Genomic DNA, 22,504 nt, shown 5'->3' on the forward strand with positions numbered 1-22,504 from the left:
TATGGAATATGACAACCGAGCCTTGAGGCTCTGAACGACCTAGAGTGCACTCGAGCGTAGGCTCTGAACGCTCTCCTGTAAGTAGCGCGCAGCGGGCTGTGCGTGCACGGCGCGGCGACCGACGGCTCACCGAATTTAGCGGGCGCGCCCGCTAAAGAATTCATTCGCGGACCATATTTTGGCTTCTGCGGACCACTGGTGGTCCACGGACCACTGTTTGGGAACCATTGCTCTAATGGGTCGAGATAAAAAAGGACATGTCTTCTTATACATTGGGGATAGAAAGGTTGTCCATTTTCTGACCAGTGGTTGATCAACTTCAATCACATGAAAGGGGCATGGCTTCTGTCTAGCTTCACGAATCACTTTAATCCACTCATCAGGCGTTTCACAAGGTGATTTTTGGTTTATGCAACCCATATTTCTGTCACATTCCAAATATGAGTGACCGCGAATGGGAAATATGATTTTAATCATGTCTAAGCGTTTTGCACTGTGTACAACATAATGTATGAACCGAAACACAGTATAATTCTTATTCTGGCCACCGCAGGAATCACAGAATATCACTAGTTCTCGAGTATTTTTATTAAGCATATTAAATATATAGTGATAGAGAAATGAACAGACTTCATCAGATCCTTTTTTTGCTGTAGTTTCTGGGTAGCAGAAGAAATATGATTTTGATGTAGAGAGTTCATGGATGTTAAACAGATTTAAGGTTAGTTGTCTTTTATAGTAAACATCATTTGTGGTAATGTTCGGCATACTTAAATTTTTTTGAAAGTCCATTGCAATAGCTTCCTTTTGAGAAGATGACTGACATGAACCCTAGTTTCTCTTTTTCGTTTATAGAAAACATTAGCCTTCAATTTATGTAACTTATTCTCAGTTTCTAACTTTTTTATTTCTTTTTCGATGTTATCCTTTTCGAGCTCGGAAGCATTCTTCAGATTTACTTTCAGAGTTTTTGTCTTAGTACAGAAACTCATTACAACTACTGCAGGTATCACTTCTTGGATATCTAAATCCTATATTAAAATTATTTACGAATATAGATCGATATGTTTCGTAAGATAGTTGATTTTTGTATTCGAACATATTATACATTTTCTTGACCTTCAACTCCTCTGGCAGATAAATTTTTGAACTGTCATGTAAGCTGTAATGACTTTTTCTTCCACGAAATGACCTTATATGATCCATGACCTTAGATTTAAGCATTGGACTCAGTTTCTTAGGACGGTGGCTATGTTTTCCTCTCATGTCAGTTGGGGCTTTACCTGTTGTGAGTAACGATTTTTTTATTGTACATATTCTTTGTCTTGTTACTCCATGTATTGCAATAAATGCTGTGGCACACACTGGCACATCAAGCTGCTGGGTTTCGTCTACAACTCTCACTCTGTAGGCGTAATTTGCTGTATGTAACTTAGCTTCAGATTCTTCTTTTCTAGGTCTTCTTCTTTGAATTTCCAAAACACCTATTAGACCACATAAATAAAGGTTTTGTTCATCCCTAGATGGCAATAGGTTGAAATCCTTTAAAATTCTAGCCCTTTGTTCCTCATTCACAGCTTCAAAGCACTTGTATCTTTTGCAATTACAACTTGGACCAGTTTCATGACTTTGAAGTTTGATCTCTTATTAACATCCGACAATCGACCGTAAAGTTTACGTTTTTTTGTAGGTTGCTTTAGATTAACCTCGTTTTCTTCTTCTGACGACATTTTCAATAAAAGTATATAAAATTATATTAAACACACGCCACAACACAACAGGACGAACAAAATAACCTCAAAAACAAGACGTCATTAAAAAAACAAAAATACGTGTGGCACTCGGGGACTGCCGCGGTAAAGCTATTGCATGGCATTCTGTATCAACTTATGCAATTATAATTATTTATTTTTTATTTTTATTTTATTCATACAATATTTCTTTTTCTTTGATATTAATTCAAGTTACACTTTTTGAGCGTGGTGACGGATAGGGAAACAAATTTTTCTTTTATTAAATAAATAAAAAGTTAATATTGTTTAAAATATTTTTTATTATTTTACAATACATGTGGGTTTTATTATCTTACAGTAGCTGTTGCTTATTCAGGAATATTTATCATTGAAACTATAGGTTTATGATAACTAAAATAAGAAACATAAGTTTGTGACTTAATATCCTCTAAATACCTAGAAAATACTGCGTCAATGGTGGTCCCATATTTCGTTGTGGACTCTTGTGGATTATTATTCATTTTTAAATTCAATGTTTTTGATAAAAAAGTTGTCAACCGCTCTGATTTTTTATCAGCGAAGTTAATGTTGAAATCGCCAGCCAAGATAAGTGGAAATTTATTACCATTTGTGCCAAGTATTTTCGACCCTTCTTCAGTATACTCCAGTAAAGTGCGATGAATAAAATGCTCTACCTCGTCCAATTTTGGATTCGGAGAAATGTAAATTGCTACCATAACTATTTGTAGGCCATTTCTAAGTTTGCATAAGCACGCACAAATATCTCCAACAACTGAGCGCCTAACATTAACATCGCTAACGTGTGCAATATTTATTTCAATATTCGGAGTCATAATATTAGTAATATCATTTTCATTTTGGTAAATAGCTACCCCACCTTTTGAAACAGTATCTCGTTTGAAGTGAACAATACAATTAAAATTAGGTATTTCAATCGGATTATCATGGGTCATGCAAGTTTCGGTAAGAAGTAACACATTTGTTTGTCTCGTAACTGAATCTTGTAAATCGTATTTATGACTATTTAGACTTTGGCAGTTGAAAGTCATTATTGAAATGCCATTTCTATTACTAATAAAATCTAATACACTTTGAGCTATCGTCTCAACACTATTTAAAGACAGTCTTTTGAATTCTTGCAACAAAGATACAGTCGATGCAGCTTGCTTTCGATTATGATAAAACCTGAATGTAGAATTATCGTTTTTTGTCGTGATATACAATTTTTCAATATTAGTCACCCGAGAGAGCGCAACATAAACGAGTTCCTGAGAATGTGCTTTACTATACTCATATACTATTTCGTCAAAAGTTCCACCTTGCGACTTATGTATAGTTAGAGCAAGAGCTGAAGTTAATGGAAAATGTTTGCGTTTGGCTATACATTTTCTATCCGATGTTAATGAAATATTTGCTGTTCGTAATTCAATGGGAACAGCGAGATTGCCAACTCTGTTTTGCACTGCTAGAGCGGCTGCTTTTTGCCTTTTTTTTCTACCCACTTTATCTGAACCACAAAACTCTAGCCAAACTCTTATTAATGTGTTACTTTCATCAAATTCTAGATGTACCAATTTCCCAACAGCACCATTGCACAAACCATCAGAAACGTCGATGTTAGTTGTAATAACATAATGTTTTCCAACGACAAAAGTAATGTGATAAGGCAGTCCTCCAGTGTCAATAACAGATTTTTTATGTAATTTAAGTCTAAAATTAGCTTCTTGCTCAGCACTTTTAGCGCCAATAATGACGTCTACGGACATTGAAAGAACTTTGTTTTCACATTGGCTTAAAATCAAATTGTTATAGGCGGCAACATCTTCATTTTTAAAAAATAAACGAACTCCATCAGGACATAATGTAGCAACATCCTCTTTTTTGAAAAATCTCGATTCAATAAGTTGAAACTCATGCTCATCTAGTACATCTCCATTACCTATTTTTGTCAAAACTTGTGAAAATGCAACATTAGCTTGTCTCATTACTGTGGTGAGTTGATAAAATTTTAATTTTCTCCATAAATGCGGCCCAATCATGCTGGTTCTGATCGTCTTGTAAATTGGTGTCGATCTTACTGGTGGCAATTGCCGTAAATCTCCGATCAAAATAACATCTATACTTCCGAAATCTGTGTTTTTGCCTGTTATTTGTTTTAGACGATTATCGATTTTATGTAGAAGTTCAGCACTAACCATGCTAATTTCATCAATGATCAGTACTCTGACATATCTGAAGAGAGATCTGTACAATTGCAACGTTTCTGATGATAGAGGCAAAAGTTTTGAAAGAGAAATTTTCAGCGCTGTATGAACAGTTGTACCGTCAATGGCCACGGCAGCTTTGCCGGTTGAAGCACATGTAATATAGGCATTGCAGTAACCATCATTATCAGTGTACCTATTGTAAATTTCCATAATCAGTTTGATAACGAATGATTTTCCCGTACCTGCTGGTCCCGTAAAAAAAATTTGAAACGGTTCTTGAATTGAAGTTTGTAAATGATGGATTATAGTCATAAGAATATCTCTTTGTTGATCATTGGCCATCCGCATTAAATTATAGAATTGTTGATAATCCATTAAATTTTCTCTTTTTTTAGCTACAGCGCCAAGTTTATGCAGAGATGCATTTTGTAAATCAACGTTAGCAGTTGAGTTTGGATCGCGTAGCAATAAGTCATAAGGATCTCTTTCATGCAATATATCAACCGCTCTTAATAATTCTTCGTCTTCTTGTTCTTCATCGTTTTCTCGGCACAACTGTCTACAAATTTCTAAAGTTTTCTCTATGTCCAAATTTGATTCAAATTCTTTCCTACGTTCTAATATCGTATCTTTGTTGTCCTCGTATATTTGAATGAACTTATTTTCAGCAATAATATCATTTTCTTCACTTTGAAAAGGAACATGCAACAGAACCATCTCACGCCTGTAATCGTTGTAATTGTCAGCCATATTGTAGTTCCTGTATCTTATTATTTTTGCAGTGTCTCTTTTAGTGTAAGTCCCCTTTGTATTTAGGTAATATTTTGCAACGAATTGTGCTAACGTAACATCGCGGAGTTCTTCAGGTCGTTTCTCATATTTATCAAGCCAATTCTCTTTCCAAACGTTCGTACAATCATCATCTAACGCTTCAAGCTCCTTCATAGATTTTCTAATTCTTGCGCGTTCAGTAGGAAATACCGTTGGAATGTAGACTGTCACCACCGATGACTTAGCCATAGGTTCTCTTAATAAATACCAAGCAGCTTCTTGTGCCGGCATTTCAACAGACTGAAGTATGTCAATACTCATTTTTTTCGTGATATCGACAATGTCGAATTCTGGATGCTCGTCCATTATGTCAATTATTTGTCTTTGCAAATTACTTATCCCTCTACTATGCTTATTGACATATTCAACAACATATGTTGCACAAGCATATTCATCTAGTATAATCTGAAAATCCATGTTGGATTTCAAATGATGTAATACGAATGGATTAAAAGTGTTGTGCCATTTTTCGGCTGGTGTCCTTTTATAGAATAATTTTGGTCTACTGATACCAGCACGAATAATATCGTAGTAATGATCATCAGAAATAATACCATTATGCGAGTAAAATTCATCAAAATCTGTGTAGTCAATATTTTCGAGATTATTTTTTATAAACTTAAATCGTTCCTTATATTCTTTGAAAAGTGCTTCTGAGTAATCGGGATCAGTGTTTTTCATAGGTATCAAATTAATAGTTTTTTTTGTTGGCATAAATGGTGCACCAAATCGACATTCTTGTTTTTTATTAGGATCCATTTTTTTATAACACGTGAATGTGTGTTTGTGTGTTACTAGTTTTATATTTCCAGACGCCTCTGACGCTGACACAGAAACTAATTCGTCGATTAATTTAATTACTTCGGGATCATTACTTGATAAATCTTCAGGAACATTGTCCAACCAAAGAAGAATATGAGCATGTGGGCTACCACGATGTTGAAATTCTATTCTTTTGAAATAATGTATTACTCTATATTTTCCGAATGAATTTCTTTTCTTTGATTGCAAAATTTTTAACAGACAATTTACCATTTTATTGAAATAGATTGCACAAGTTACGGCATCTTCATTCACAAGTTGAGCTTTATGCACATAACTCATTTCTGCTAATAACTCACCTGAAATTTCCGTTCCCTCGTTTTTTAATTTGTACAATAATTTCAATAAATTTTCCCAGCCAGTTTCATTGGCGCTGAGAGTCATAAAAGTAGTTGGTGGCCCTAATTGCCTGATCATTGCAAAAACATCTTTTTTGCGATCTGACCAAAACCAAGCAGAATTTGGTATGCAGCGAAGAAATGCGAGATTTGTTTCTAAACAATTATTTATATATTCTTCAGATTGAATGGTCTCTTTTGTAATTGAAGTACCTTGTCCAACATGCTTAAACGCAACATTGACACATTTACTAACTCTCAACCTCATGATTTTAGCAGCGATGTATAAAAGGTGTTGTGGGTCAGTAGCACGCCTATCAGTACGCCGAAGTTCGCTGGTAGCTTGCATGAACGGAGTAACAATAACACCATCTCTGTATGTTCGAAACTGACCGCCGTAGATTGTCGGAAAAGATAGTTCTTCCGCATGTTCATCCATTAAAATACTGATTGGCCTGTTATATTCACCGGGTGCTATACTCAAAAAATAATCATCATTCCACAAAAGAGTTTGTTGCTGCGCAACTAAATTGTCTTCAATTGGCACATGTTCACTTATTTCATCCATATTCAATTGCGAAGTACGTTCATTGCCCGTGAAAAAAGATTCATCGATTTTAATGTCATGATAAATATAAAGAGGCGTAGATACTAAATACGACAACCACTCTTTAATATGGCTCTTATTTATAAGCCCGTGGACATAACTAGTTTTGTGAATCAACTTCTTTTTCAAATGCACATAAAAGCAATGGTCATCTTCAATGTTTCTTGGCAATTGTTTCACCATTGTATTAACTTCAACAGGTACATTAATTATCTGGCCATAAATACCGTACTGACCATTAACGTGTCTCAGTCTACGAATCTGCATGAACGGTATTCTCGGGGAAATCAACCGTTGCTCGATAAGGTTTAACGTTGGTAAATGTGATGGAAGTTTCGGATATGCAAAACCATTGTAGGTTGACATGAGAGGAATTCTTTCTTTCTGCAGAGATGTATAACACGTAGAGCAGACTTGAACAATTTCACCAGGTATGTAATTCTAAAAAAAATCAAGTTCGTATTATCAAGATATAGAAAGAAAAAAATATAAAGTGAATAATTAAGAAATGAAATTACCTGTAGTATTGTTTTCAAAATACTTTCATGTTTACTGGTCGACTTTTTCAAGTCTCCTTTCCACCATAGTCTGTCGCAAATAATACAAGAATGACCGAATGAATTACTCGTAAATTCGTTATAAAAATCAATATGACTTGTACTGTGTTTACGATAATTTGTATAAACTGGAATAGTATCATCATCAATGAAATCCGTATTATTTTCACCAATTCGATCTTCTCTATCAATCCCAATTTCATTTCCATGATTGTTATGGTTATCTTCTGTAGGATCTTCATCGTAATTATCACGCAATAGTTCAATATTGGCATCAACATGGGCTTCATTTTGGGTAGCGTCTTGTACTGTCTCCAATAAATCTGATACTTCATAAAAAGGTGTGAAATGTTGTTCACGAAGATGAAGATGAATCCAGTTTTGTGTATCATTCGCTTTAAAATGACAAAAGATAGTGTCTTCATTCGTTGTAGTTATGTTGTAAAAACAATAATGTACACAAATATTTTGATTGTACATTTTAGAGAATAAGTACAAACAATCCAAATCTCCGTAACCATTACTGCTGGATAGAATGTTATATGCTTCTTGCGGATTGTGGCAGGAGTTTAAATAGGGTGAATCGCGCAACTGATTTCTCAAGTCACAACTCTCAATATTAAGTTGCAAAACACTTATGAGCGAGTGGAATAGACAATTACCATCGCCAGGAATTGCTGTGTTTCTGTGTAGAATAACTTCAGGAGTAATGCATTCATTACGCTGTTCATAAATATGAAGTTGTTGGCTGTGAAATTGATTTTCTTGTAGCGTTACATTTTCTATATTTTCAACAGCGCTACATCGCACGATATTGTCTTCATTACTGCACAATTTTCGTCTTTTTCTGTAAAAAAAAATGATACAATCCTTAAATTAAATAATATTGAAGCATATATTACAATTTGTTTGTAGATAGATAAAAATAAATAAGAAATAATATTATTAAATCAACTTACATATCCATGTAAGATTTTTCTGCATTATGTTGACGAAATTTCCTTTGACGTTCAGCATTTGATTTTGGTACTGTTTTTTTTATTATTCCTGCATTTTTTTTCAAATCTTTCTGACGCTGATAATATGCCCTTTGACGTGCATTAGTCTTTTTTCTTTTTAGCTCTTTACGCTTTTCTTCTCTATAAAACGAAAATATCTAGGTATAAATAATTGAGGTTATCTTTATAGCAGTATTATATTTTCAATTTAGAATTAATACTGCATTTGTGATAATAATAAAATGTATGTATATAGAGTACTCACTCGTCTTCTTTCACTATTTTTTCGTGACTTTCTTCATTAATAATAAATGCACTTTGTTCATTCATATTCAAAACACTTTATACACAAATTTTACAAGTACAGCCGTTCACTGTTGTAGATAAATACTTATACACCTATATACTTTCTCACAAACAGCTGATTATGTATTCGTCCGATTTCGGAGCAGCTCGTCTCGATTCGGGCGAGTTCCGTAAAGTCGTACAATACGTCTAATCGCACGACACACAGCGCCGTGTCGAAGACTGCCGAACTGACACGACGTTAGACGATGCACGGCCTTCAAGCCACACCTCCGTGCCCGTCGGAGTGGGGAGCGTGAGGTTTTTTCGTTACGGAATTTCTGGATTTAGTCCCCGCGCTCAAGGCCTGCGATAGAAGCTATGCAATAGCTTAAAAAACGTCAAACTGACAACCATGGACAATGCTTATTTTTCTCCTGTACGACTTGGACATTGCTTGTTATTGCACTGTATCAATATTTTATTATGAATATTACTCCGTGACTCTGCATGTTATATCAAAGTGTGTTTTGGCGTTTCGTTCTAACAAATTTATACTATACAATGCTATTGCCAGTTCAAAAAATATAAAAATGTGACATGACATGTTTTTCCCCTGTACCCTTCATATCGTATACTTTGTTTTTTGCTGCCATTGGCATATCTTTATTCTTAAATATTTCCTTAAGTGACGGAGAATAACTAATGCTTGGAAAAATTGTTATTATATATTCTATTTGTTCGTTATTTACTCTTAATTGGTTCGTTGGGTATTGCCTGTTAGGAATTCGTCATTATTTTGGTTTTCGTTAGATTCATTGTCAAAGCCAGCCCTTGCGCTTTCGTCGGATAGTTGCTGTAACATTATTTCCAGAGTTCTTTAATTCGCTAATTCGCTTTCAGATAAACCTGGAACTACCAAAATCGAAGGATATTAAACAGATGCATAAATAAAAAATTACGAGTAGAGATTTTAAGTTGCTTCGAATTTACATCCGGCTCCAATTCTTCATTTTCAAGTTTTGAAAGTCGACCTTTCTTTCAGCAATTTCGAATTGTTTCTAGGGTAACTTGATTCTAAGCTTGCACTCAAATGTGCAGTGCTGCAAGAACGGTGATCTTTTTGGCAATTTCGTATGCATCACGTCCATCGTTTTTGTCAAGCTCTGCAATGATATGTCCTCGCATCTGACCTCTGTAGTACGCCTTGAATAATCGTATAATTCCTTGATCACATGGTTGTATCAGTGACGTCGTGTTTGCAGGTAAGAAAACGAGCTTGATGTTTTTTAGAGGTTTTTCAAAGGTCATTTTGTGAGCAGAACAATTGTCCACCAGTAAGACAATTTTCGATTTTCAATTTTTCAATTTTCCCACTTAAGTAACCACTCGCTGAAGAGTTTACTTGTCATCCAAGCACTGTTGTTACCCTCAAAAGGCACTGGCAAAGATTTAGCGTTTTTAAAACAAAGCGGTTTCGCGTGAGGTCCTATCACCAGAAGTTACTCCTTTTCACCTTCCATGTTAACGCAGCAGAGCACCACCAGAGTAAAGTCTTCTGGATCTACGTTAAAAATGGGTGTTCAACAAGGTTCAATTTTGTGTCTCTTTCTATTTCTAGTACATATAAATGATCGTCCTTTCTAAGGTACCTGGGTCGAATATGGCCACCTTAAGGTTTGGTATGCTTTTTTAATAATAATAAAACTAAAACAAGAAAGTTTTAGCACTCATTTCTAAAGAGTGGTTATTTATCTTTACAAAAAAGGCAAGAAAATGTAAAGACTTCAAATGATAAAAAAGTATTTGCAACATTTTTAAAAATATAGAAATTGGCCATATTTTCGACGGGGGAGGTAAATATGCCCATACATGTGGCCATATTTACTGTATGAATCAGTTGTTTAAAAAACTTCTAAATAAAATGAAATAAAAATAGTTATTATATTTTAATAGAAGATTTATTTAAAAGATATTCTTTGGGCGATATTCATTACAAATAAGGAACTAAGTACCTTAACAAAAATTTAAATTAAAAGATAAAGTCAACAATGAGAATCAACAAGTCTTTCTTAATTTCAAACTTAAAATGCTAAGTAAATTATACTTATAGATAATCAACCAAATTATCAAAAATCAAACGTAAACTTTGAGATCCTTAATAGATAAATCACATTGATATGTTAAACTAGAAAAAAGTAGGAAAATCTAATGAAATAAATATTTAGAATTAGTCCTGACTGCACCGAGTGCAAATAAATTTATCAGTGTCTTCTTTTGTTAAACCAACACAGTCTTCATGGATGTATGTTTGACATAAAAAGCATATTCTCATATCTGCTATTCTATCCTCATCGCAAACGTAACAATACCAAGAGTTTTTAGATTTTTTAGTATGTCCTTTGCCTTTTTGATTAACCTTAGAAGTGACTGCTTCAGTCTTGTTCATTTTAGTAGAATATTGTTTCCTTTTTTGAGAAGACGCTCTAGATGGACCTGGCTTATTTTCAATTTTTTGTTTACTTGCATTGGATGGTCCTGGCTTATTCTTTTTCTCTGTAAACATTGATTTTGTTAGCTCCTGTGCCAGACTATTAATAGCTTTTGCTCTAGTTTTAGTTTTTGGACTTGACGTCTTCTCCGGGGTTTTTAAAATTTCACAAAAAGATGAATATGACTCATTAAGTGTAGTGGAGCAGACTTTTGATTCAGTTTTCGAGTCGCTATTATTCTTGTGCTGTTTTAACTTGGATAAAGGAATCTCTTCGCTACTATCGAAATCATCATAAACTCTATCTACTTGAGTTGGGTGCTTTGAATTATTATTAGAACAATTTGCAGTGTTTGGCAATAAATGTCCACGTGTCTGGGAATCTTTTTGATCTGGATGCAGTATAGGCACCGGGTTGTCAACAGAGAAGAAATGATTTCCACTGACATCACACATCAAAAAGGGTGCTGTCATTGGGATTTTCATTTACATGAGCAGGAATGACCAGATTTTTGCCAGCAACAGCATCATTGCTTTCAGTGTGGATTTCAGGAGGAGTTAAGATACTTTCGCTAGCATTAGTAGCATCGCTGTCAAAAGGATCTTCATTTCCACGAGAAGGAATCAACACATTTTCGCTAGCATTAGTATCGTGGCTGTCAATGATATCTTCATTTTGTTGAGGAGGAATTGACAAATTTTCACTAGCATTTGTAGCATCGCTGTCAATATTATTTTCATTTCCTTGAGAAGGAATCAACAGATTCTCACTAGTAATACTATCGCTATCATTGGGATCATTATTTTCTTGATTTTGAGAAGGGCCAGATATTGTGGAATCAAAGGTAGGTATGCTAGGAGCGTATGCCTCTTCGGGTATCCTTTCTGGATTAAATGGGAAAATTCCGCTGGCTTCAAATCCAGATTTGAATTTAGCAGGTGTTGCAGCTTTATACCACGCCTTGGAAAATAACATCCCAAAACGTTGTTTTGTTATTTTCCTGTCTTCGTGTACTGACCAGTACTTTAAGACTTCCTCGTCCCAGTAATATTCAAAGGATCGAAATGCCGATTTGTCCATCGGCTGTAATTCATGCGTGGTTACTAGGAAGGCAAAAAAGCTTGATTTCAAATTTTTCTGCTGCTTCCACAATCGAATAGTCCAGGTGGCATATGGCTCCATCGAAGATAAGCAGACAAGGTCCGGGCAATTTAAATTTTGAAAAATGATGAATCCAGTTTACAAACGTTTCAGAGTTCATGCTCCCTTTGGGTGTCATTTGGGCTATTGAGCTGGTTGGTAAGGAATCTATCCATTCTGGCTTCATGCGTTTGCCTTTGAAGAGAATTATAGGCGGAATGGCATGGCCTAAGGCATTGCCACATGAAACTATTGTAACATTCTCGCCGTGTTCTGATGCTACTAAATGTACTCTCTTAGATCCACGTTCAGCCAAAACTTCTGGTGATTTGTGCAATTTAAGTTGGCAACCTTTTTCGTCAATGTTAAATATGCGTTCTGGTTTATTCATAATGTCATTATCTTCCAAGACTTTTTTTAATTTAGCAAAATAATCAGAAACAACGGTTTTATTCAACTTTTGCGCCCTTGCGGGGTTTAGGTTTTGTGCCTTTCGCTTGCTGATATTCTTATGACGTTTTAAAAATCCTCTCAGCCAATCTCGTCCCACCATCGAGTCTCCATCTGACGCTGAAATGTTATTTCGACCACAGAATGTCTTTACGCATGTACGTAGTACACGTTGTGTCAATGGGTATCCCACGTTGCACAGGCGAATAATACGGGTTGCTATAATCTTCTCTTGTTCAGGGTTAAGAAGCGGTTTCCGACCCAATGTAGATTTTGTCTCCTTTTTCTCTATTAAATAACGCCTCAAAGTACGTCTTGGCACATTATATTGCTTTGAAGCCGTATATATTTTCATCTTACCGCTTTTTATTGCAGTTAAGCTTGTTTCATTGATGCTTCTGACCAATTACCTCTAATCCCTTTAGATTTATAGCGTGCCATGGTCTAAAAAAAAAAAAAAGTTTCTGCTTACTTAATATCGGAAATATGGCCACACGGTGGCCATATTTGCAGTCATTCATTTTTTACGTTTTCATATCAGGAATGAAAAACTCATTATTACTTTGGTAATTTAACAAAGAAATATCAAATAACAATCGCCACACAAAATCATAATGTGATTAACAAAGATTCTTAAATTCAAACTAACAAAATACAGTACAATACTTACTTGATGTTTTTATAACCTTAAAACTCGTTTCCGTTTAATAAACACTGGGCGACTAGCGGGCGCGCGGGAGGAGTGACAGGTACGCCGTTCGGAAACACGCTACACTAGCGACAATTTATGGTCGCGTTCAGGTTATTTTATTATTTCGTATTTGAAATAATGGCATGTGGCCATATTTTTCGGCTGGCCATTTTCGACCCAGGTCCCTCATTAATCATAATGTAAGGTCATTAATGATGCAGGGACAGCCGCGGTTACCATTCTTAAACCTATTGGGCTTAACATTTTTTAGGACACCTTTTCTAGTCTTCTCCTCGATTGGGGAAAGCAGGGTCTCCCTAAATAGGGCTGCTTTGTCACTCAGGGAGCTACCAAGTTACACTGTTAATTGCACTTGCAGTGCAAAAACGACCTTCTTTCTTGGGCCGCCTACGTGCAGGCACCAGACAAAGTCACATTGGTATCACAATCAAACCTCTCTACCTCTGCCCGTCGCCGCAGGACTTAAACTTATTCGGAGTCCGTTGTCAGAAGCCAACTCAATTGCGCAGGAAATATTAAAGTGCACGAGACGTTGAGAACGACAGTGCGGAGAAATCCTTTTCGAAACATTGTCATTTATAATTAAAATAAATCTAACAATAATAAATCTAAGCCGGAAAGTGGTGGTGGGGCGGCGGCGTAGAAGGAGCAACTTGTGGTGGCGGCGGCGCCATCCGGTTCACTTGTGTCTCCGCCCGACTCTGCCCATTTGAGAAGCGTGCTAGTACTGATCCTCAATGCACTGCATCTTGGTATAGTTTCGGCTGACTGTCTAAGGATTTTCATAAACGTTTGTAAGATATCTGGAGATGAAAGTTCAACAGAATTAGTCCTTCTGGACAAACTTTGCAATAAAGACTCACCTAAGCGCAGAGTAGAGGAAGGAACTGAGTCAACTCTTGAGTTTTCCAGAACATACTCCATTAATTGTAATAAAATAAAAACTGTTTTGGTACACTCGATGTCCCAGAAACAAATGGCGTTTGGTTGAGCTGTATTAGATCGTCATGAACATGGTACACCTTCAACATATTCTTCGATAAGTCAAAAAAGATCATTACTGTCAAATGATCATAACAGTTCTATACGGTTCTGATACTCCTCCAACTTTTTTTTGTAGATCAAGGTATTTTATATTCCTCTTCACTACATAATTTGTCCATTTCTTGTTTACATGTTTCAACTCTGATATCACGCACTGATCGTAGTGAGCATCCGCGACTTTCGCCTCTTCCACCTTCCTTTTCTTTGGTTGGGGATCAAAATTATTTGGTGATGGTCGTTTTATTACATTTTTTGTAGGAACATGACAGGATATCGGTGGTGGGGGTCTGCTTGCATCAAACATTAGAAGTATAGGAGGTGGGGATGTATTCATAGCATATGGCGCAGTTTCAACCTGCGCTGCTGTCGTTGCTGGTGCTTGGAATACAGATGCATGCTGTTGAATGGGCACTGCAGTTGACACAGGTGGCGGTGGCGGCGGCGGTAATTGTTGCAAAAAAAATTATGATCAAATCAGAATAAAAGGGGGGTGCCCATGTCTCCCAACTGCCCATCCCTCCCTTACCTCCCATTCATAATGATAATTAGACATGCATATTATTATATTATAATATATTGGAATACAAACATCGAAATAACAAAATAATTAAGGCATAGGTTTGAATTGAGATGAAAGTCACTTCATTTTAAATTAAACTTTATACACAGGAAATAAAAACAATAATTTAAAAATATAGAATATAATGTGTTCGCAAATTCATTTTACTTATAAATAGTTGTTCTAAATATGTATAAGTATATCAACGTAAAATTGTAAGGAGAATTCAATTAACAATATTTGTAGGTTAGTTATAGTTTAACTCCAATTCCTCTATATTAACACGTTGACGGACAGTACTCTCTCACATGTTATGGTTGCTGAAACAGTACTATTTTTCATACATTGCCCATAGGCGTAGCGTCACAGCGCAACTATTAGAATAACACATGATATGACAGAACGGATATAGACGTGAACGTCATAAGGCGTTCTGTCACATAGGTTATGTATTTTTGTAGATATATGACAGTACGTTCTGAGGCGTAAACGTCTATATCCGTAGTGTCATATTTTATATGCCCTAAGTATATGCTTTGTGCACTTACGCCCTCAGGCGTCTATGTCTATGTAGTAATGTAGTATGATAGTAAAAAATAAAAGAAAGCTTTCATCAGTCAAAATTAAGTTTTATTTATTATAAATATCAAAACAATCACAGTTATTGCAATGGCATACAATTTTCATAATATATAATATTTTGTACGTAAGGAACGTGATATCACAATCAGTTTCATAATCTAAAAATCAGTGTAATTATTCATTATTGTCAATACTATTATGGTAAGATTCGAAACATGGTGGACACAATGGGGGTTTATCGGGGTATCCTTTACAGCGATAGCTCGTTTCCTTTCGAATATTTTTTTTAGTACAAACTTTGCACTTTAGGAAAGCAAACTTTTTTGCTGTACCAGGTCTAGATAAAATTTGTTCTGACCAATGACCAGTTGTGATATTTTCAGTACCAGAAATATTGACTGCCTGTGGAGCAGATGATGTGCTTGGTCGGAATCGTCTGTTATCATAAATGCTGCTTTGATTGACCATGTCTTTTCCTTTGATATTTGGATCATGAATCCCAATCATCACCTTCATCAGTTCCTCTCGGTAGTTTAATATAATGATACGAAGAGGCGTTATTTTTCTTATATTTTTTATATAGAAAGTAAGCATTCCATACCGCAATATCTAGCAAGTGAAACAATACCTTTTTGTACCATCTTATAGTTTTTCGGGGGCACGAGTAATAAGATATCATTTGATCGGACCTATCAATGCCAGACATGTACCTGTTATAAAGTTCCACTTCTGCGGGTTTCTGTCTTCTCTTGCCAAATCTGTTACTCACTTCCACAATCGAAGGATGTTGGCCAGTGGTAATCATCATTACTGGACGTTTATCTTTCCACTTTGAAACGTAAACTTTATTATTCTTACGTGCCCATACGTGCTCACCTCTCTTCAGCTTTTTCTTTACAATATATACAGGATTTTCTCTACGATTTGCCCGCAAGTTTCCTGTGTAGTAGGTCTTCAAATCAATCAGTTTCTGTGATAAATCCACAGAATTATAGTAGTTATCCATAAAAAGATGATGACCATGTAGCAAATACGGACGCATTAATCGCAATACGAGTTTTTCTGTCTTAGACCCATTTTCACCCAAGTTTTGCTCAGGTGCTTCTTTACCTGAATACATTTTCATATTTAGCACATAGCCATCAGACGTGGTGAGTTCATAAAATTTGATGCCATAGCGAGCCTTTTTCGACTTGATTTATTGACGAAAGTGCAAACGACCTCGAAACAGTAGAAGCGAATTATCCAATGATAGTTCTTTTCCAGCATTGTAAATTTTACGAAAGTTTAGAGTCATCATATCAATAAATTTTACAACCTTATTTTCTCCTTTGGCTTCCAATTCCGATGCATAAAGGCAGCGTAGGATTTGCTCATATCTTCGTCCTGACATTATGTAACTAAATATGGGGTGATAATATAGTGGATCGGATGATGAAAAAAGGTTTCTTTCTTTAGAACATTTTATATGACCTTTGAGTAGGCTAAGTCCAAGAAATTTCATAATCTCTTCAGAAGTGACTTCACGGTATGCCATTTTGCGGCTATGTCTGGTGTAAGGTCTATTACTATTGCATAAAGCATTCCCATAACTATTAGTACAGTTTACCAGGTATTCTATATAATTTTGCGGAAATGCAAGGTAAAAAAAATCAAGAACTCCGTTCATGTCCTCAACATTTACGGTTATACCACATTGAGAGCTATCAAAATTGAAATCTGGTATTTCGGCAATTGTGTGAGACCATGATTCATTTGCAAGAGGTATGTCTGATACCCTAGGACTCGTATTGTTAGGGTTCGGTTGATCAGAGGTGACTTGATCCACATTATTGTTCTCTTCGTCATTTACAAACACACCAGGTACCAATGGAGAAGGTTCTTGGTTTACAGAGATCTCAGAACTTTGTATAATGTGATTACTAAGTTCATCAGGGTCATCTGTATCACTAGATGAATAGGATGTAGACTCACCAGAGGATTAGGATTCACTTCGGTAGTGAGAGTTACGGGTGTTAGTTTACAGTTGGGCTGAAGTTCTTGGTGAGCTATGAGATGCTGGATACAATCTCCCTGGCTCTGAGTATGCAGGCTGGGTGTCGACTCACAGTGATATAAAGAATTTATCTTCGGGCATTCTGCCTCTATGTACCTAGAATCTGCGCTAGAGAGTGCTACGAAAGGAGAGGGTGGTATAAGGGTTTCATGGTATCTATTGGGAATTAGGGAGAGCTTATAGAAATCATATGTGGAAGAAACGATAATTGGAATCTTTATAACTAGTACTATTTGTTTGCCTAAATAGAAATAACCTAATTTAATTACATCATAAAAGTACTTACTTTCTATGTTAAGGATCTCATTATTAGAATATAAAATCCTTAATTTACTTAACATATCCTTAATTTCATCTAAACTAAATAAATAGTACGGGGTGCTCGATGCACGAATAAAAGTTAAGGTGTTCTCTAAATTCTGTAACTCTTCATAAAGATCTCCTATATTATCTCCTAGGATTAATAAATGTTGTGCTATGTGAGCGTACCTAATTAAATCTCTATCTCTGGCATCGTTAATGTTTAAGATTAAATTCAAGGCTTTGTTCATCTTATCCTGATTCGAGATTATATTACTTATTATCTGAGAGCTTTGTGAAATGAATTTTCTATTTAAACTAACATGATTATTGATCTCTAATTCTAGCTTGTGCTCATTATTACGCATGGTTTTTATAGCGTTTTCATATTTAAGTGCGTCAGTGTAATCTAAATTACCGGAAATTGATTTTATTACGGAGCCTAAGCCGTCAATGAGACCTCTTTTACTACGAGATGATTCAAACATACTAATTTTATTACTGATTAAGGTAATTTTACTATCGAGATGTTCTAGGTGAGGGTCAAAGAGAGATAATGTTTTATTATTAAGCAAGGGTCGTGATTCAGCCATCTGGGTTTTTACTAAATCAAGTTGGAAACTAATTTTTTCTTAATCTATGTGGCTCAGGAAAGAGTGGTAATGAGAGACAATCTTAGCTGTCCCTAATTTAAAAGGAAGTAGTCCGGGTCCATTGTCAAGTGAGTCAATTGTTATCTCCTGTCCTCGGGTCGGATGTAGAGTCGTCAGCCAAAGTATCATCCTGTAACAAGGTAGAATTCTTAGGACTTCGCTTAAGGCGAGATTTAGCTACAGTACCGCGTTTTTTCTTCGTATAGATGTGAATTGGAAGATCTGCGAGTACACTGTCCTGTGTATATCGCGGGGCTAACTTCTGTCGGGATGCCATAGGATTGCGTACAAAGACTTGTTGGTCAGGGGTGTAGCTTTTCTCGGGTTCTCTATCTTAATTACGATTTTCAGTCAGTTGTGTCCTATGGGTCCTTGGGAAAGGACAGCACCTATGGCAAAGTTAGATGCGTCAGTCGTTAGTACAAAGTCCTTAGAAAAGTCTGGGTACTGCAAGATAGGGTCATTAGTCAGTAGTGATTTACACTTTTCAAAACAGTCAATGTACTTAGGGTCATTAAAGGTGGTCTTAGAACCTTTTTTAAGACATTGCGTCATAGGTTTTACAATGCGCGCAAAGTCTGGAATAAACTTTCTATAATACCCTAATAATCCAAGAAAACGTTTTTATCTCGGTGGCTGTCTTAGGAATAGGAAATTTCTGGATGGCGGCGATCTTGTCAGGGTTAGGCTTAATGCCGTCCTTACTTATTACGTGGCCTAAGTACGAGGTTTCTAGCTTCAAAAACTCAGACTTATCCATCTGAATCTTAAAGTTCGATTCCCTAAGTCTTTTGAAGACTCTCTCTAAATTTACCATATGTTCCTGCAAGGACACACTAAAAACGATTATATCATCAAGATAAACGAGACAAATGACATTTTGAAGGTCTCTAAGGACGTTATCCATCACACGTTGGAACGTGGATGGTGAATTCTTAAGACCCATGGGCATACGTAAAAATTCAAAGTGTCCATGATTTACATTAAAAGCCGTTTTGTGAATATCGGCTGGGTCCATTTCAACTTGATAAAATCCGCTGGCAAGGTCTAACGTTGTAAAATAATGGCAGTTACCGAGCTTATCTAAGATATCATTGATATTAGGGATCGGGTACTTATCGTCGATCGTCTTTTCATTAACTTTACGAAAGTCAATGACTATGCGCCATTTGACTTTACCAGATGCGTCAGCTTTCTTGGGAACTACCCAGATGGGGGAGCTCCAGGCTGATTGTGAAGGGCGGATTATCCATTGATCTAACATTTTGGTTATTTGATCTTGAACCTCCTGTCTGTGAACGAAAGGGTATCTATAGGTCTTAGTATAGACAGGTGATTCATCCGTGGTACGAATACTATGTTTAATTTGATTGGTGAAGGTTAGAGGTTCACCGTCTATATAGAAAACGTCCGCATATTGTGCACAAAGAGACTCTAAGTTAGCTCGTTCTTCAGGATTCAGGTGATCAGTACGTAATTTCGAGAGTACTTTTGATACGCGATCGCTAAGTTGATTGGTACGCATGCACTGCTCATTAAAAAGTTCGGCACAAACTGGTCTATCCATTGAGAATACAACATCATGTTTTGTAGGGTTAGTAATTTCTATAATGCCGCGGTTATTCTTAACGGAGGTAACGCAGTCGCGAATAGTGCAATTAGATATTATTTGTTCCGAAATTATTACATCGCCGTCATGAAAGTTAATAGGTACTCGGGCTAATTTGGAACTATTAGCGGCTATTATATCCTCATATAAATTGCGATTCCGCGAATCGTACATGTTCAAAGGGTTAGACGAATGACGTCTAACGAGAACTTTATTTTTTAAATCTATATTTGACTCTAACTTTTCTAGCAAGTCCAAACCAATTAAACCGTCAAAATAATTATGGAATTTATAAATGAAAAGAGTGATGTCACAAGTTTCGTTGAACTCTGGGAAGCAGGGTAAGGTTATGGAGTAGTCATTACGGGTTGTTGCGTGGATGTTAGTTACTTCAAAGGGGTCATAGTTACAGTGAATATGAGGGTAAAATCTGTCTACTATTTCGGGGCTAATAAACGACTGATTCGCGCCGGTATCTACTAATAATTTAATAGGTGGATTACTAATCTGAATATAAGGAAGTTTTCTCTGAGTTTGTAAGTTAATCTCTATTTTGGCTTGTCTGACTTCGGGGCTAACTGAAAATCCTGATCTACAGCGGATGTACCTTCGGGCGCGTCCTGATGTTCCTCTACGTACGCGGGGACAATATCAGTGTAATAAGCTGAAGGCTCATATACAGGCTCGTAGATGCAAGGTTCGGGGTACGACTGATCGTAATAACTGTCATAGGCATAGTCGGGGTATTCATAATAGTCATAGCAATCTACTTCGTTCACATTCATCTCTCTAGAATTGAAGTAATTAGACGGGGGCGGATTTCCGTGTTTCGTCCAGTCATGTTCTGTCAGGGGCCTAGGCATAGGTTTAGGAACAAAATGGCTTACACCACTCATAGGCTTAGAGCCGTTATTAAGGGGCGTGTAACCTGGCTTTTGTTGAGGCACTCGGAACACGTTACTCTGTGGCCTATAGTTAGGCGGGGGTGCGCTGAACATTTGTTGGGTTCGCGAGGGACCGCGGTTAAAAGGCACTTGGGGTCTCCAAGCTTGCATTGGCCTTGGCGGTTGTGGCTGATAAAAAGGTTTCGATTGACCGGGCTGATTTAATAGATTTGGAAAAGTAAAAGGTCGCTGCGCAGGCAAATTAAATAACTTACCTTGAATATTATTAGGGTTAAAGGAAGACGTGGACTGCACAGCTCTGCGCTCCGGTAACTGGTCGTTACGCTGCTGTAGGTACAAGGTGTTAACTTCCTCATGAACAAACTCAAGAGCCTTTTCAATTGTCTCGGGTCGCATACACCTAATACGTGAGCCTAATGGTTCTTTAAGACCCCGAACATATGCTTGTAGTGTTAACTTTTTGTATAGAGCGCGTTTTGCCTCGATAGTGGTAGGTATAGACTCGTGTAAAGTCACATACGTCATTATCGTACTGAATAAACTTTGACACTTCTCATAGAACTCTTGCGGTGTTAAATGTTTCTGAGTAAGCAAAGCCAAATCGTTGTATAAAGCGGTCTCATCTCGTTGGTCCGAGAAATTATTGATTAAAGCATTTCTTATACCCTGCCAGGTTTCAGGGATGCCGTTTGAATTAATTGTGCGAGCAGCATGTCCGGTAATTTTATTTAAAATGCCGTTTAATAAGGCTAAGTTGCTAAGCTCAAAACCTGGCTCCGCCCGAACAAATTGCGTAACCAGTTGGTCGCATAAATGAACAAAACGCGTGAGCACATTCGGGTTCCCGTCGAACTCGGGTAAAAGGCGTAAGGCCTTATAGACTTGATCTACCAAATCAACGCTCATTTTTGAAAATAAATTACACTCAAAAATTAAATTACTAGATTCTACACTATCACTATTTTCTAAAATACTCTCTAAATTCCTATTCGCATCGATTTGCGAGATTCTGTTAATATTATTTGACCCAGAGGTCTGCGATTTACGTGGGTGAAAAATTTTGAAAAATTAATAGAACCACTGAGGAAATTAACACTAGAAAAATACACTAAGGAAAATTAAAATAAAGGATAATTAAAGTATAGGAAGGAGAGCAACTCTAGTAAGATCTAGGTACACTCACCAAATCTGCATTTCTCTGTGTATCGATATTCGGATACTCCTCCTTAGCCGCACACCCGTAGGTTCGTAGAATAGCCCTTCTCGGTGATCGATTCACTGAATTTACTGGACTATCCTACCGACTGCGCCAATTACGTTGGGTGCAACCGGAGGATCCAAAGAAAATGCAAATTAAATTTTAAATTAATATATTGACTATGACTAAATTTAATTAATGCCAATTGGTCGATGTTTGTACCAAGAGAGTGGCGCTTCCACATTTTAGGCTTCGAAGGAAATTTTCGATTGACGTCAATGATTGTCGTCAATGCTGCTTGTAGTTGCTGCGCTTGTAAAACGTGGAGTCTATGTAGGTCGTAGGTGCCGTGTGCATTAGGCAAGCATGCTGATGCAGCGATCTACTGGCCATGTGTAACACGAA

The 22,504-nt window shown here is 36.6% G+C and overlaps 1 protein-coding gene across 1 annotated transcript; it reads right to left on the bottom strand.

The window, feature by feature from the left end:
• Positions 1-3,219: 3,219 nt before the first annotated feature.
• Positions 3,220-8,434, bottom strand: LOC124542513. Its single transcript, XM_047120456.1, has 5 exons — positions 8,380-8,434; positions 8,076-8,255; positions 7,078-7,963; positions 3,602-7,000; positions 3,220-3,261 (listed from the first exon to the last, which is right to left on the bottom strand). The coding sequence occupies exons 2-5, from the start codon at positions 8,081-8,083 to the stop codon at positions 3,220-3,222; spliced, it is 4,335 nt and encodes a 1,444-aa protein (XP_046976412.1). The 5' UTR covers positions 8,084-8,255; positions 8,380-8,434.
• Between the last annotated feature and the right edge of the window lie 14,070 nt (positions 8,435-22,504).

Source organism: Vanessa cardui, chromosome W (assembly GCF_905220365.1).
Source record: "Vanessa cardui chromosome W, ilVanCard2.1, whole genome shotgun sequence".
In the NCBI taxonomy this organism is placed as follows: Eukaryota; Metazoa; Arthropoda; class Insecta; order Lepidoptera; family Nymphalidae; genus Vanessa; species Vanessa cardui.

Bases quoted from the DNA above. Each gene is read 5' to 3' on its own strand.
- LOC124542513 (XM_047120456.1), bottom strand. The intron at 7,001-7,077 runs GTAATTTCATTT...GATTTTTTTTAG, and splicing joins TTTTGAAAACAATACTACAG to AATTACATACCTGGTGAAAT. The intron at 3,262-3,601 runs GTTCGTTTATTT...TTTGTGGTTCAG, and splicing joins CTACATTATGTCCTGATGGA to ATAAAGTGGGTAGAAAAAAA.